This window comes from Micropterus salmoides, unplaced genomic scaffold (assembly GCF_014851395.1).
Source record: "Micropterus salmoides isolate LMB-PRFRI ecotype aquatic unplaced genomic scaffold, ASM1485139v1 Ms_hic_scaffold_18, whole genome shotgun sequence".
Taxonomy (NCBI): domain Eukaryota; kingdom Metazoa; phylum Chordata; class Actinopteri; order Centrarchiformes; family Centrarchidae; genus Micropterus; species Micropterus salmoides.
Window position 1 is genome coordinate 19,081,773 of NW_024040928.1, and position 16,511 is coordinate 19,098,283.

At 39.4% G+C, this 16,511-nt stretch overlaps 1 protein-coding gene across 1 annotated transcript; it reads left to right on the forward strand.

Annotated features, from left to right (window-relative positions):
• Window positions 1-374: 374 nt before the first annotated feature.
• tagapb (T cell activation RhoGTPase activating protein b) lies at window positions 375-10,884 on the forward strand. The gene is made up of 12 exons (XM_038726670.1): window positions 375-489; window positions 2,924-3,088; window positions 4,499-4,540; window positions 5,067-5,151; window positions 5,269-5,322; window positions 5,741-5,810; window positions 6,104-6,255; window positions 6,658-6,819; window positions 7,226-7,335; window positions 7,643-7,829; window positions 8,134-8,215; window positions 8,856-10,884. The coding sequence occupies exons 4-12, from the start codon at window positions 5,125-5,127 to the stop codon at window positions 10,013-10,015; spliced, it is 2,004 nt and encodes a 667-aa protein (XP_038582598.1). The 5' UTR covers window positions 375-489; window positions 2,924-3,088; window positions 4,499-4,540; window positions 5,067-5,124; the 3' UTR covers window positions 10,016-10,884.
• Window positions 10,885-16,511: the final 5,627 nt, after the last annotated feature.

The window sequence follows — 16,511 nt, forward strand, 5'->3', positions numbered from 1 at the left end:
AAAAGAGTCTTATTTGGTTCTTTGGTCTTCACATCCCACGTCTGTCAACCAAGCATACTGATTCTTGTTTTGCTGGTGGTTTTTCAAAATTTAGGATGTTGTGTATCATTAAAAGCCATTTGCTGGACCACCTTTTGTGGGATTATATAAAAACACCTGCAATTTATATATTGCTGAGATTATATTTTCTGGTGCTCCTAGTATCGCCTTTGACACAGTTAAAGGCCCTACGAGAAAATGTTGTAAACCCAGTATAAAGCATAATTACCAAAATTAGACTGGTCTGTCTGTGACCACCCACCTTTTTTTGTGTGTCAGAGAGGAGGCTTCCTGCTGGGTCTCTGTGGAGCAGAGTCCATTCGTCCTTGGCCTCACCAGTGAGAACGGAGAGCTGCTGCTGGACGAGTGTGTTCAGGTCACCGAGGGCTCAAAGACCAAGGAGAGACACCTGTTCCTCTTCAGCGACGTCATTATCTTCGCCAAACTCAAGTAAGTGTAGATATTTATACATTCCCCAATATATAGATGGTGATTATCAGTTATTTTCAGTTAAATATGAAGAAACTCAAATAAGTGTCCACAGGAAATCTGAACCAACGGACAGAAAGTCAAAAACAAATGTAGGAAATTCCGCTGTAATGTTGATGTGGTATTGAAATAACTTTCTGGTGAAAATTTTCACATATTTGTACAGTTGAAATGGGAGAGTGAAAGAGGAAGTAAAAACCAAATGAGTATTTTTGGACTGTATGCTTGGACTATTGGGGAATCTCCCACAGAGACTATTAGTGTTTAGTCACTCTGACTAGAAGCAGAAAGAATGGTGGTTCCCTCTGAGTTGAGTCACATGACACGAAACTCAACTGTATTCAATGGAAAAATTCTTCTCAAAAAATAATTTCAACACATCTTCAGCTGAAGTTTGGCTGTCTTTAAGAAAATACACTTCTAAATGCTGGTTCATTAGTCTCACAAGTGGCACTATCTTGAATCTTGAAATGAGGCTCACGACACATACCTCGAGAGACAATTTTAAAAAATCTACCTTTCATTTGATCCTGTAGGATGAAAATAGCATTATCTTGAAGATTCCCACTGAACAAAATTAAACAGTTAATATAAACAAGCTTTGCATTTTTGTAATTACTGGTTGCTCATCTTAGTCAGATTAGAGCTGTTTGTCAAGGATATTTTATAGCTCTTGAGTGGGAGGACAACACTCATCTGTGTACCACAACCTGCCCACTGTTCCAGTAGGTACGCACAGCTGGGACTACATTACAACACAATAAGAGACTTTGGAGTCTTATGAGTATATATATATGAACATTCATTACTTCCACATATTGTTTATGGTACCATTCAGTGTTCATTTTTTTTTTTTTTTTAGCATTTTGTGGAGAAACATTAAAAAGGCACTTCACAGATTTTACTCATCAAGTTCAGTTTACTAGTCATGGTGTCATACCAAGGCTGGATTATTAACCAGACCTTGAGAAACCACAAAAAAACTCACCTGGTTTAGTTGGTTTGTGATCATTTTAATAATTGTTGATGAGCGCTGATATCATCATATCAACAGCCTTATAACAACTGTTAAACTTTTTGGGAAATACACCTTTTGCTTTCTATTTGAGAGTTATTATGACAAGATCAATACCACTCTCAATAAATATGAAGCTACAGCCGGTTAGCTTAGCTTAGCTTAGCTTAGCGACTTAAAGCAGGGGGAAACAGCTTGCCTGGATCTGACCAAAGTTCAAAAATATGTCTCCAAACACCTCTAAAGCCACTGCTTCATGTTTGTACACAAACAGAAATGTTAGTCTTTGTTGTCTTTACAGTTTAGTCTGTAAGCTAAGCTAGGCTAATCACCTCCGGGCTCTAGCGTCATACTAAACACACATCTTTTTTTCGCATCCGTCAAAAGAACATGTCATAACTCAGAAAGCCTACTTCCAACAGGCTAGATACTAATATTCAGGACATATTGTCGATATGTGTGTTTTTATCCCTCTCTTTTTTCCCCCTCCGATTGATCAGCACTACCGAATCCAGTCAATAGACCACTACTGAGGTCAGCAGGGTCATTGTCTAAAGTTGTACAGAAGTGTAGCGGGAAGAATGGATGAATGACTCCCCCTCTAATCAGTGTAGTGACTGGATAATCATCATCATTATCCAATCACTAGTCGCCTTTTGTGTGACTAGTGATTGGATAGCTGTTTTTCAACCATTTACAAAAGTTACTATTTCAGACTCCACCATGGCCTCTCTTTCAGGGCACAAAGAGTTTCAGTCACCTCAAAACGTAGGCTTCAGTTTAGCTAACTTTGATATTTATTTATATTTATTTATATATATAGACAACACTCAGTTCAACAGCTGTCAAAGTCAACACCTGTTTTATTCAGAATTGTGAAATATGCCTTCAGAATGTGTAGTTTGCCTTCTATAGTGATATTGCTGCACCAAAGAAAATGTCCACCAATAGTATCACAGGAGCATTTTGTCTTTTGATCCTTGACAATCAATATTTGCATCACAGACGATTGTTTCTCACCTTGTTATCATGTACAGAAATCAATTTTCCACTGAAGTGTTCAAGGAAGTGCTTCATTCGTACAGATGATCCATTAGATTTTTTGAAGTTGCCAGTTTCAAAACAAGCTCTCACATGCTAAATTACACCTATTATTTCTGTGTTCAGCTCCAACTGTTTCACAAACAGGGGAAACAGGGTGCTAGAAGAAATAACTGTATTCCAAAACGAGCAACAATTGTAGAAGGGGGAAAAATCAGTCAAGACGGACATGTGAACTGAAACCTGCATTTCAATCTTGAAAAACAACACTGTGTCAAATGGAAACTTAAAGGACTATTTAGATGGCTGTTGCCTTTCTTTCTGCTTCTGTTTTAACAGGTCGACTGCCAGCTACCGTCTGAAGCACAGAGTGAGCCTCGAAGACATCTGGCTTTACGGTTTTGAAGATGAACCGGAGGATGAGGAGGGAACAGCAGCGGATTTTGACCTCAGGGTGACTCTCGTCTTGGCCTGGGCTCTCACTTTTTGCTTGGTGTGTTTTCGGTGAGCAGACCTGCACCAGATGACTCACATACAAACAACAGCTCATGAAGTGTTTTGATTCACATGTGGTTGCATGCTGATCACACATGTCTATGCATCATCATGTGGCTGTGAGGCTCTTTAGTCCATTGTTATTCTTTCTTTTACACCCTGATCTTAACTTTAAGTGTCTGTCTAACAGTAAAAAAATCCACCAACCAGCAACTCTTCAAGTATTCAACTGATTAAATTAATGAGATATTGTGTTAAATAGTTAGTTTTAGAGGTGTTGGCAGGCAGATTATAAAAGCAAGGCTGTTTCCCCTGTTTCCAGTCTTTGTGCTAAGCTAAGCTAACTGGCTGCTAGCTGTGGCCTCAAACCAGGCAGATGAGAGATTGGCATCAAATCATCAAACTCTCTGCTACAAAGCTAATAAGTGTATTTCCCAAATGTTGACAGAGCAGCACACGTACACACAAGGCTTTCTGTTTCTTATTTGACCGTCTCTTTTTTGTCATTAAATAAATGAAATCTGAGGCAGTTCACGGAATATCCACACATGTAGTAAATGGTCATATGATTTGTGGCCTTCATGAAAAACAGGGAAGTTGCAAAGAGAAAGTCCTCCCTGCAGCATCAAGATGTTGCAAAATAGGAAGCGTGGAACTGGCCGCCAAACCAATCATCATGTAAGGGGAATAACATCAGCTGACTTTAAACACTGATCTTTACAATAAAGATGAAGTGCAGGACAGTGTTGAGTATAATCGATTAAAATGACTGAAAATACATTATCTACAGTAAATGGCATGCCATCTATCTCATCAAAGCACCGTCTGAGAAATGCTTCATTTGTGTTATTCACTGACTCCCACGTTTCTCGCAAAAATAATCAACCAAACCATAAAACTCTTTCTGACTCGCTGTTGTCTTCCAAGATGATGAATCCCCTGGATGGTTTTGAGTTGTTTTATTAGAAAACGAGACTTCTGGTATGATTCAGTGTGCAAAAGTTTCATTCCTTCTCACTCACATGGAGGGGATCATGGAGCCTACGAGAAACCATGTGCTCACTTGTTGACATACAGTGATGTGGTGCTGCAAGCTGCCTGGCATTAATGATTCCACAGGTTATCAAAGGTGAAGCCTTTCAGGTGTTAATGTAGGCCCACGTATCTGTTTTGTCATCATGTTTCCACTGACGGACGCCAAGCCACAGCACACCGAGCCTAGGAGGAAGTGGAAGGTGTCTGGCCAGGAGCCGCCGTGACGCTGCTTCCTGTTCCCATGACTGAGTTACAGTTTCCACCAGAGTTGTTAAAAGAGAATGTGGGTGCGCAGTTAGTCTCAGTCCTCCCACTGTACCGACTGGTCTGTTTTATGCTCTCTGTGGATTAGTAACTCATACTATGCTGTTATTTCACCCACAGCTCGCCTGAGGTGAAAGAACGCTGGTTAGATACTCTTTACAGGTAAGAAACAACATTATTCTCAAATTAGGCTTTTAATAATCTATATGTTATCAACAAATTGCCATACATATCCTTTCAATTTTCAGAATTGATTAGAGTTGGACTGTACTTGAGCTAGATTGTAAATACATTTTTATCAATGTTGACAACGTAGCATTGCTGCAGGAATTACACAACTATCAGCTAAATGAATGAGTGTTCAGTGATCGTATCAATCTGTTACAATGAAATTTTTTGAATTGAATTAAGGTTGTAGATAAAGTGCTGTTTATGAAAGCAAGATAACATATTTAAGTAATGAAGAACAGGGTTCATTTTGTCACTGTTGTAATAAGTCAGTGGCATCATTTTGATCCACTGCTAGGGTGATGCACGAAAACTTAAAATAACACTTTGTGTGGCCGTGTAAAATCAAAATGCAGACTAAAAAATGTGCATACTGAGGCATAGGCTGCAAAGAATTTGAAGACAAATGGTAAATTTATTGTATGTAATAAATGTATTATATGTATCTTTTTCTCATTAGAAAAATTAAAGACGCAAAAGCGAGGGTTGGTTGTGCTTCTTCACCTCCAGACGTCCTAATGAAGGTGTTGAGCGGCAGCATCACAGTAAGTCTCTCGCCACCCATTGTGCCATGTCCGAAAGAAACCAAAACACTTTTTTTAAAAACAGAACTTTTGCTAAATACAGTCTCTCTCTGTCCCGTCTCTCTTTTTTTCTTTTAGACTAAAACTCTAACAGGAGGTGGCATGGAACAATTCATTGAGTTTCCACTTGATGTAAGTAAAACCCCCATTTTCTCTGGCTTCTTGAGATTAAAGATATTCAAGTGAAACAACAGTTGCTGTGAAAAACACCTGCGCCTTTCCGCTCATGCTGGAACGAAAGGATACATTAGACAGATTTGCTGGATGTATACAGCTTCTTAAATGCACACTGTGGCTGCAAAAACTACAGTTAAAGCCGCAAATGAAAAAGATTTTTATTTGAAGATGATACATATAGATTCTTGGCTTCTACTAGGGTATTTTGTAGTACGCTTATTTCACTCATTCACGTTTTAGTAGGCATGGATGATGAGGGTTTGTGGTGCGGAAGGATTGAGAAAACATAACCCCTCCATGAGTTCCTCTACTCATGCTCATGTTCCTCTTGCATACTCGTCACCACATCACTGTTTCTTTATTTTGTTGCCAGGGAGATGCAAAGATCTCTGCTGTGTCAAAGCAGCCGAATAACCAGGAGGACAAACCAGCACAGCCCATTGGTGAGTTTGAAAGTGGAAGTTTTGAGGGAGGGAGGGGCTCATTGATTGTGCCATGCTTGGATATATGAGACCAAAGAGAACATAAGAGACAGAAAAAAAGGAAAGCTAACTACTGGGAATGAGAAGGCAACAAAAATTACTTTTGACACGTTGGCCTCAATTCTTGCACACGTGTTTTTGTCGCACTAATTCTAAATTGTTGTGAATAGAAGTGTTAGATACGTGCTTCAATCTGTAAACATAATATAAAGTGTTGAATAAGCTGATGGATAAAACAATTCTGCCCACATCAGAAACCAAGTGGAACCTGGTGAGGAGGCTCGGAAAGGGCTCTAGCTTCGTCAGAAAAGCACGCCGATCAGATGCAGACACAAAGACACAGCTGTTTGGACAGCCACTCTGCAAGATATGCCCAGACGACTGCTCACTTCCAAAACCAGTCGCAGTAAGTTGACTTCCTACCTTAAATGTCAGATCTCTCACCTCATCACTTTCACTTGCAAGTCAAGTTTCTCAAGAACTAAACTGCTTGCACTCAAAATAAATTGTTATTTTTATACTTTTCTGTGTGGTTTAATTCATTCCTACATTTTTGGCAGAATTTCCTCTTGTTTTAAGGCAGATATGTTGAGATAGATGTAATTCTTCTATGAGCATGGAAAATAAACAAGCACCTACTTGGCTGACCTTTGACAGTAGTTCTAAGAACATGTCAACGAGGACAGGAAACCATGCAAGCGCATAAGCGGCATATTGATTTATGTCAGCCAATTATGCACTGAACACACACAGCTTGTTTGTGTTGTTGCAATGTTAATCTCACCTCTGTCACGCGTACTTTCACCAGGAGATGCTGGTGTTGCTGAGGAAGAGAGGGCCGTCCACAGAGGGAGTGTTTCGAAAACCGTGCAACAACAAGAACATGAGGGACATCAGAGAGCAGATCAACAGTGGACTGGAGGTGGACATGGATAGCCAGCCGGTCGTTCTGCTTGTGGGGCTCCTCAAAGTACGTTCCCATTCAACTACCACTACTACAGTACTTGCTACACCATCAGCATTGATTAAACTGATGCTCCTATTATGTTACTTTGACCATTACCACTTCTACCACAACCACAACGTCTACTGCCATACTGTTACTGCTGCAGCTGCTTCTACAACTACTATAACCCCACTGCTACTACCCCAGTGATGGAAGAAGTACTCAGATATTTCACTTGATCAAAACCAGCAGTAGAATGCATTAACATCTAATTAAGCCAGCATCTACAATATGAGTGACCCACACATTTCATTCTCAAATCCTAAAGATAAGCATCAGTTAAGTTTAATAGCACAGTTGAGTGTCACATCAGATCATTTCTATTTGTAAATACTGTGTCTCATCACCATCCCTCTCTTGTTTGTTGCAGAGTTTTCTGAAGGAGCTTCCTGGCAGCCTGCTGGTGTCTGAACTTTATGACAACTGGATGACAGCTCTGGACAACGAAGACACCCAGGAGAAAGCTCTGGAAATCAGAAAGTAAGCAATCAATGCCTGCTGAGGAGTCTAATAAGTGCCATTTAGCGGCAGCTGTGCTCATTTGTATATGAATAGAAATCTCTTGGCATTTTCAATACTGTTTATGTGGTCAAAAGCTTTTAGTGGAGTTGGAGCATACCCAGTGCCATCCATCTGCAGGTTTAATACAGACCACTTCTCCTTTTTTAGTTTGTCTTTTATTTAAAGAAGGAAGAAACTATAAACAAAAAAAAAGAGCGCCAAGCTAATGTCTTCTTTTTGTTCTCTTTTTGTTCTCTTCCTTCCTCCTTTTGCAACCTGCCGACAGGGTGGTAGACAAGCTACCCGGGGCTAACAAACTCCTCCTCCAGCATCTAGTCTGCGTCCTCCATCACATCCTCGAGAGGGCGGACACCAACAAGATGGACGCCCACAACCTTGCGGTGTGTATCGCCCCCACGCTGCTGCAGCTGGATGGCACGCCGCTGGATGAGCAGAAGGAAAAGATGAAGAAGGTAAAAAGTCTTGTTATGAATATACTTTCTCACTTTTGGTGCTTTGAAGCTTTGCGGTTCACAATGCAGAAAACCTCAAAAGGTTTCATAAGCAAAGTTAAACTTGCACAAACTCTTGTTTGTTTGTTTAGTTAAGTGCTAATAAAAACCTCGCTATTGACCGAATTAAACACTGTGCCGTCCTGGATTGTATCTGTTCTGAACATCAGCTTTGATTTTCAGAGTTCTTTTCTGTTTTAGTTTTGAAAATTGATGTTATTGTTACTTTTACTCATTGGGTTCCTTTTTTTCTGATTTGCTGCAGGTCACAGAGCTAACTCAGTTCCTGATTGAGCATTGTGAAATACTTGGAGAGAATATCCCAAATCTGCTGGATACTGATGAAGGTACACTCACTCAAATCTCTGTTTTTATCTCCGCCTTGGGACTGTACTAAAATTATGTGTGTAAGGAGAGGGGCTTCCCCTTTTATTTAACTTTTGAAAACCCCCCTCACCTTGACTTTTGCAACACCGCCTAATTTATCAACTCAACACGGATTTCAAGTTTAATAGGTTAAACTCTATATGATGCATTTGACTCCTGTTATAATGTAGAACGAAGAAACGTCCGTTAAACACTCGTTAGGGAGATAATGTTCAATTCCTGTTTCTCAAAGATATTGCTCTTACTAGCAGCTAGAAAATAAAGCCATTTACAGAGACATGATTGTCAAAATGTACCTTTCTGATCATGACACCTATAAAAGATTTTGACTTAACTATTTTGATGTACCTATTTACCTTTGTTTGTGGTAAATCGTGCAAGAAATGCATCAAATTTAATGACTAAAAAATCTGGCACATGGAATAATTAAAAGACGTTTAAATTACATGAATGCATCCCCATTTTCTGATCCCACCTCATCCGTAATACTTTTCGTACAGTCCCTAACTCAAGTTAAATTGAAATTGTATGAATTTAACAAATGAGAGTAATTATTGTATTTAGATATTCTAATCATGTCTTCCTTTTCCCACTCTACAGACTCGCTGTCCTCTCAGCATCATGATTCCGCGTATGACAGCACCGACCCAGATGGAGATGGAGAGGCAGGAGAGACTGCCAGCTCCACGCATGGAGAGAGCGGGTCATCTTCTTCTCTCAGTCCCAGCTTCACCATCTCGTCTTGGCCAGCTGATGCTATCTTCGACGAAAAGCCAACATTCAACCGTCGCTGCTCTGAGCCCATCATCCTCCTCTCAGCAGATCTGCAGAGTCTGTGCAGCCACTCCAGGAGCCATGATGACTGCTCGATGGAGAGGGATGATTTTGACGAGCAGCCTCTGAAAAAGCAGATCTCAGATGACTCCTTCTTGCTCAAAGTACGAGGTGGAGCAAGGCCAGTGTCTTTTCCAAAACTGAGCAGCAGCTCCAACATGGATCCACTGCCCTACATGACAGGCAAAGACTGCTCGTGCTCTTCCCTAGAGAGTGCTGCCTCTAATCAGTCAGAAAGCTCAGTTTTCACCAGTTCCCCAGTGGGGTCGCCAGCCTGCCCCAGGAGATCAAATGCTACCAACCAGCCTTCAGTGGCTGCAAAGGCTCAACAGGACATTGCCAGACCACTTGCAGATGAGAAGAGACGTTCACACTCTGTGAGAGTTGCCAGTAAAGTCCTTATGAGGACCAGGAGCTTAGGAGCCTTCAGCAGGAGCAGCCTGAAGAAAGACTCTCCGAAGGAAAACTCCTTCCCTTGTGAAACTCTCCAGGAGGACTCTCAGAGTGAAGCAGATACAACAGCTGAGCTTCTGCACAAGCCACGCCCTCTGTCTGCCATTGAAGTGTTTAAGCACGTGGACAGCAAGCTGCCCTGCAGGCCTCCAGCGTACGAGCAGGCAGTGCAGAACATGGGTCTTCCTCCCCAGTACGGATCAATGACTGTACACGATGCCATAAAGCTGGACAGGAGGTCCCGTCCATCCTCTGTAAATTATGACTTGCCAGCTACCTGTTCTGTCAATCAGTACATAGACTGTTTTGCTCAAGCAGCCCAGGACAAAGCCAAGAGTGTCGAGCAGCGGCAGCCTTTCCGCCAGAGAGCTATGTCTGAGTCGGTGTCTGCAAGTCGTCATGACGTTGTGTCACGGCGATGTAGCCAGCCTGTGTTTGAGGAATTTTCTTATGCTAAAGAGTCTTATGTTTGATTGACTTTTCTCAGATTGGATTTTAGCGATACAATCATTTATCGGAGTTTGATCTCAGTGGGCAAAGTCAAAGAACCAGTTGTCAAGCTGCAAATAAGCAGCCTGGCAAGTTTCTTTTATTTTCATTCATTCAGAGCCACAGCATTCATCAATTTAGAAGGTTAGCTAGCCTGCCCTTTTAACTTAGACAACTTAATATGGCTGGATTGTATGTTTTTTTTTAATAGCAAGAGAGTTTGGCTTCATAATAGGTGCCACTTCCTCTCCTATTATTTCACTTTTCACTGTTCTTTTGTTGGTTAGACAGAGAAATGCCCTTCTTTAGGCTCTGCCCACTGAGCTGCTCTGTGTTAGAGAAATGCTTGTATATGTACATCAGGTCCAATTTGTTATTTTTCACTGTTGTTCACTTTGAATAAATGTCAGCTATGTGCTGCCTTTCTGGTTGCACTTTGTCAGTAGTACTATTTAGAGTACAACATTTAATAGATATGTAGTTATCATGATAGATATCTAGTCTATCACAATGAAGCTATGGAACCACACTTCACTGTGGATAAAAATATGCTATAAGTTTTTTGTTGTGTTGTTTTGACTTAGTCATATGTACAGTCAAGCACATGGAGCACAATTTGTTTTGCTTTGTGCAAACCTTGCATGGTCTTTTTTTCTTGCACTACAGTAAAGCACTTTTCTAATGATAAAATATGCTTTGTTTATTTGTATGCTAAAATGTAAATAATGTCAGATAGCAATAGATATAGATGGATACTCTTTGTCAAGAGATCTTCCAGATTCAAGCAAGTCCATGACACATGGTTGTTGTAGAAAAACTATGCAATAAAAGAAAATAACAAAGTAAAAAAAAAGTGTATGTGTTCTCTGTTTCTCTTGTTACAAATGTATGTGGTGGTCTTGAATTGTTCCCCAGTTTTATTTATTGGTCCTTAATTAATGAAAAATTGGAGGAGAGTGAAAATTTTGGCTCAACTTCTCTTTGCTAGATGTGTTACATAACAGACGCAAACAGACTTCATTGAGAGAACAGCATGTTCTGGCACATATGCTAAAACAGAAGGAAACCAGACACGGTCACATGGGCGGATTTGGTTTTTCTTTGAATTGCTGTTCCTCTTGTCTCTGATGAGCTGATGCCACCTCTTCCTTCCTACTGAAAAAAAAGTGTTTTAAAACATTGTTTCCTTCCTCAACATGTCAATTTAATTCATCCAAAAGCTGCATTGAGATTGAAACTGAGCATGATTTAGCAAACTGAAGTTAGCTAAAGCAACATCTGCCAATATAATTCCAAAATCCATTACAGTAGGTCTGCATTAATAAACTTGAGTCAAAGAGCCATTTATAAAACTCTATACTTAACATATTTATGAACAGGGGGAACAAAAAAAACCAGGAAGATCTTACAAAACAATGGATTACAACGCCACCACAAGCCTCAAATACACCAGACAAGCTTTTACACAAATAGCACCTTTCCTACGAAAATCATAAACATTACAAACTTCATAAAGTCACCATGTATTGCAAGCACAGTATGTTATGTTAATTTACGTTATCTTGGACAAATGTTGCTTTTATTGTTTCTCACTCCTTGCATCACATTTGCAAACTCTAAAACATGAAGTGTGAACCTGAGCTATCACATGATTTCAGTCATGAGCAGGAAGTACTAGAAAGAAACATCAGAGTGGCAGCATTCAGTGTGGTCTTTTAGACCACTGGGCTAAAGATGACATTTGGACATTGGAGCTCAATATAATGTGCATGTTAATCTTATTCCTTGCAAAGAAACACCTCTTAAAAAGTAAACTTGAGATATCAGATCATATCTGCCATCGATCTGTGACGTATCTGTTGAAGGCACTTCGCCCACATGGTGGTTGCACAGCAGGTTATTTCCAAACCTCATCTTAAACAGGGACACAAACAGTTTGATATTTTTTTTAATGAATTATGAGGCCCCAAACAGTCTCTTAACGAACACTTCTGAGTTAGAATGATAATCAGCCCTGCAGTTACCAGGCCTTTCCCCATCTGTTACCACTCTCCCTCATCCGGCCTGCAGATTCTTACCTGGACCTCACTCTGACTTCATACCAGCCTGCCTACCTGTACCTGCCTGTAAGCTACATCACCAGTAAATCACTTAAGTCATCCTGCTGCCTCCTCCATCTGTGTTTGGGTCTTTTCCCTGTTGTCCTACACAATCAGTTGTGACAGAAAATATCATTTAATCTGTATTTTCTGTTCCAGTTTAAATCAATCTAACCCTAACCGTTTTTAAAATCATGTTTAGGTGCCAGTATAGAGATGATAGATAATGTATTTGCTTATATATGACTTACATTCATAAGTGTCTTTTAGGAGAAACTGTAGTTTAATCTGAAATACAGGCAGACGGGAAAAGTACTTTGTCAGCCCTGAATAGTGTCTGCAGGTATTCCTTTCATGCTGCATATGCTCTGTTGATGCTTGATGCTCTGTTGATGCTTGATGCTCTGTTGATGCTGATGCTCTGTTGATGCTGATGCTCTGTTGATGCTGATGCTCTGTTGATGCTTGTATGTTGTTCCTCAAATGTAAGTCGCTTTGGATAAAAGCGTCTGCCAAATGAGTAAATGTAAATGTAAATGTAAATGCATACAGCCCCAACAATCTTCACCAGCAACCTTCACCAACATTGCAGGGCCTGAGAGGCAAAATAAACCCTCTCTGCACCACTTGCTGCTGCTTGTAACGCTCTTGATTACTGATAACTGGAGGCTTCTCAGATGTGCATATGAACATTCTCATCATCTTCTCTCTTTTCTCGTGTGGATTCAAGAAGCTGGATAATAAGAGGACAATATTCAAAGAGATTTCAATAAGAACATCAATTAGAAACTGGAAAAATGAGGGGGACATGTCCCCCACATCCCCAGTGGAAATTATATTCTTATCTGAAGTTAATAAACGACTTCAGCAGTCTGAAATTCACAAATTAAGTGGATAGCTGGAGGAATGATTACAGCACGCAAAACACATTTCAATGTACATATCTCACTTGAGTTAACACTTTAAAAACAGTAGGTGGTATGCTGAAATGATGAGGAAGGCTTTCGACTACAGTGTGGGTGCTTTTTCCTCCCCTATACTGTGCTTAATAGAATATGTTTGAAATACAGTAATTCACCTTGTGAATCAAGGCTACAAGTCTGGAATAATCAACATAACAAAACATGACATTACTACATTGAAAAAAAGATGAATGCAGGGAAGTATGCCCTGCTGGTTGGGTAATCTCGTGGCTGACAGCCAATATTAATGAAAGAAGGCTCACACAGTGGCAAGCTGAACTGTTTTCCCTTTAATAATGCCTAATGATTTGTGACAGCTGAAGCATAAACAATACAACATGCAGAGAGGAGAGCAAATATCATCCCTCTACACACACAGAAACCTTCCCACATAACTGAATGGACATTCATTATTCATTTTTATAAAAAGATCCAAAACACATGACGTAACTCCAACATGGTCCTCTCCTCTGACTGTGTTGTGAATGACGTATAGTTTTCATGGAAATGTTATATAATAATCTTTTGTTTGGTTATTTAAATAGTCGCCTGTTATAAAACAGTTAGTTTTGCATAATATGCAAAACTATGGCAAAATAATTTATGTAGTCGTAGTAGTAACAGTATTTGTGCTAGTAGGGGTAGTGATGTGCTACAGTAATAGTTGTAGTGGTAGTACTAGTAACAGTAATGCCAGTAGTAATAGTAGTAATAGTATTTGTGCTGGTGGCAGTAATATACTGTAATGATAGTTGTAGAGGTTGTAGCTTTAGAAGTAGTGGTAGTACTAGTTGCGGTGATACTGGAAGTAGTAGTAGCAAGAGCAGTAGTAGTGGTAGTGATAGAAGTGGATTAGTACTAGCAGCAGTGACAGTGATAGCATTTGTCCTAGCAGTAGAAGTAGTGGTAGTGGTGCTGGTAATAATAGTAGTGTAGTATACACAAATCAAACATGAAAAACTATGTCACGATCATCTTTGCCATGAAATCTCTGATATAAAAAACTGCCTGTTCAGTTGTCACCCTGACCACAGAGCTCTCACCTTTGTCCTCACAAATACAGTTGAATCTTATTTGCCACACTGTTCTTTGACACTTTCAGACTTTTTGTAGAGCTGAAAATGCTCTCTGTGGTTAACATAGAGTGGAGTTTTTGCATTCCCTGTACTAAACGCCTCATGCCACCCACATTTCAGTGCCACCTGTGAGAATAACAATTCTGTTTTCAAGTGCACAGTTTTGTTTTCCTTGTACACTGTTTAAATATGCAAAAGGGGTAGAGCTTGCAACAGATGTCAAGGCTACAACCGCAACTCACAACAATAATTTGTGTTATTACTTCTAACTACAGTATGTAATCACCACTATAATATAAGTAGAAATTGTTCAAGTAGAAAAGCAGTTTTTGAAAGTTCTTCTTATGCTACTCATAAATCATAAATAAGTGTTTGAAGTGCAGTACAAGGTTGACTTTGTTCATCACCTTTTGACTTTTCTGTACAGGAAGTATGTCCTTGTGTCAACAGGTTATACTCAGAATTTCTGAAACACAGGATTTACAAAAGCCACTAGAGGTGTTGACAGTTTTTCAACAAAGTCTGATTAGCTTTTGCACTGTTTTGATAGTAATCTGCATATCTGTTGACATACCTGATTTTCTGTTGAGCTTTGTGGTACTACTACTACTACTACATCCTTAAGCCAACATGGAGATGTCCTTAAAACACTCAGAATAAATGGAAAATCTATACATACACAACTGCTGAGAAAGATCTTGGATAATGATGGAAACAGCAGAAATTTTAGTTTGAGTTAAAATAGATTAGGATTATGATTATTGTTATTACAATTAGTGGTGGTAATAGGAGTAATAATGGTAGTAGCGGTAGGAGAAGTGTTAGTAGTAGCAGCAGTAGCAATAATAGTAGCAGTGAAAGCTGTGCAGTAGCAGTAGCAGTAGTAGTTGTACTGGCGTTCTGGCGCAGTACTAAACTGGTTTGAATCCATCTTAAAGGACAGGGACATCTTTGTGTCTATAAGTAATTACACACCTGAGCTGACAAAAATGACCTGTTGAGTTCCCCATGGCTTCATGCTAGGGCCTCTTGTGTTTAACATCTACATGATCCAGTGGTTCAGATTATGGAGAACAACAAATTATGTTTAAAAAATGATTCAGATGACACACACATTTACAAACAAAATATGACATGTGGACTATATTCCCATACAAGCGCAGAATAAGTGTTGAGAACAAATCAATGATTGAATGTGCCAGAAGTTTCTTCAGTTAAACAAAGATAAAACTGAAGTCATTGTTTTTGGAGCAAAGGAAGAATGATTAAAAGTCAGTGTTCAGATTCAGTCAGCAATGTTAAAAACGACGGAACAAGCCAGAAATCTTGGTATATAGTCATTGACTAAGACCTGATTTTCAACAGCCACATTAGGTTGATTACACCATCAGCCTATTCACATGAATAATAAATCAAGGATTAAAGGACTTAGGTCTCAGCAGGATCTAGAAATACTCAACTCGATGACTGTAACGGTGTCTTTCCAGGTCTGCCCAAAAAATCAGACTGCTGCAGTTGATTCAAAACACTGCTGCTCGAGATCTCACTACGACCAAAAAAGTGGGTCACATCACTCCAATTCTGAGGTCTTTATACTGGCTTGCTTTCTGTCAAATAACTGATTTTAAAATACAACTGTTGGTTTACAAAGCACTGAATCATTTAGGGCCAAAATACATTTCTTATCTTCTGCTACGTTATGAGCAATTCAGACCTCTCAGGTCATCTGGGACTCTCTGAGGCTCTGTCCCCAGAGTCAAAACTAAACATGGAGAAATGGCGTTCAGTTTTTATGCACCATGTATCTGGAATAAACTCCCAGAATACTGCAGGTCTGCTGAAACTCCCAGTTCTTTTAAATCAAGGCCAAAGAATTTTATGTTTGCTGCAGTTTTATTAAATCAAATTTGAGGCATTTGATTAATATCTTACACTGCACTGTATGTTTTGCTCTCCTATTTTATCTTGTTTTTATTTTGTTTTTAAATGACCTTTAATATTTCCATTGGTTGCTTTTATGTTGTATTTTTATAAATCTTTTTTATTGACATAGTAAATCAGCAACAACTCACAAGAAGTAAATCAGTTCTCCATTTTCATTTAATGGAATAACAAACAACAAACACAGAAAAAATGATTGAAGATTGAAGAAAATAATAAAACAAACTTAGCAAACAGAACTCTGCTGCTTTTATGTTTTATGTAACGTACAATGAATTACCTTGATGTTGATATATGCTATACTACTTAACTTGCTTTGCATAGTAGCAGCAGAAATATTACTGACAACGCTTGTATTTTTTAAAGGAAGTGACGTGACAGCCGTTTTTTACATTTCCTGGA

Excerpts from the sequence above, each read along its gene's own strand:
- tagapb (XM_038726670.1), top strand. The coding sequence starts at position 5,125 with ATGAAGGTGTTGAGCGGCAGCATCACA. Across the intron at positions 6,820-7,225 it reads TGCTTGTGGGGCTCCTCAAA|AGTTTTCTGAAGGAGCTTCC; the intron begins GTACGTTCCCAT and ends TGTTTGTTGCAG. Across the intron at positions 7,336-7,642 it reads AAAGCTCTGGAAATCAGAAA|GGTGGTAGACAAGCTACCCG; the intron begins GTAAGCAATCAA and ends ACCTGCCGACAG.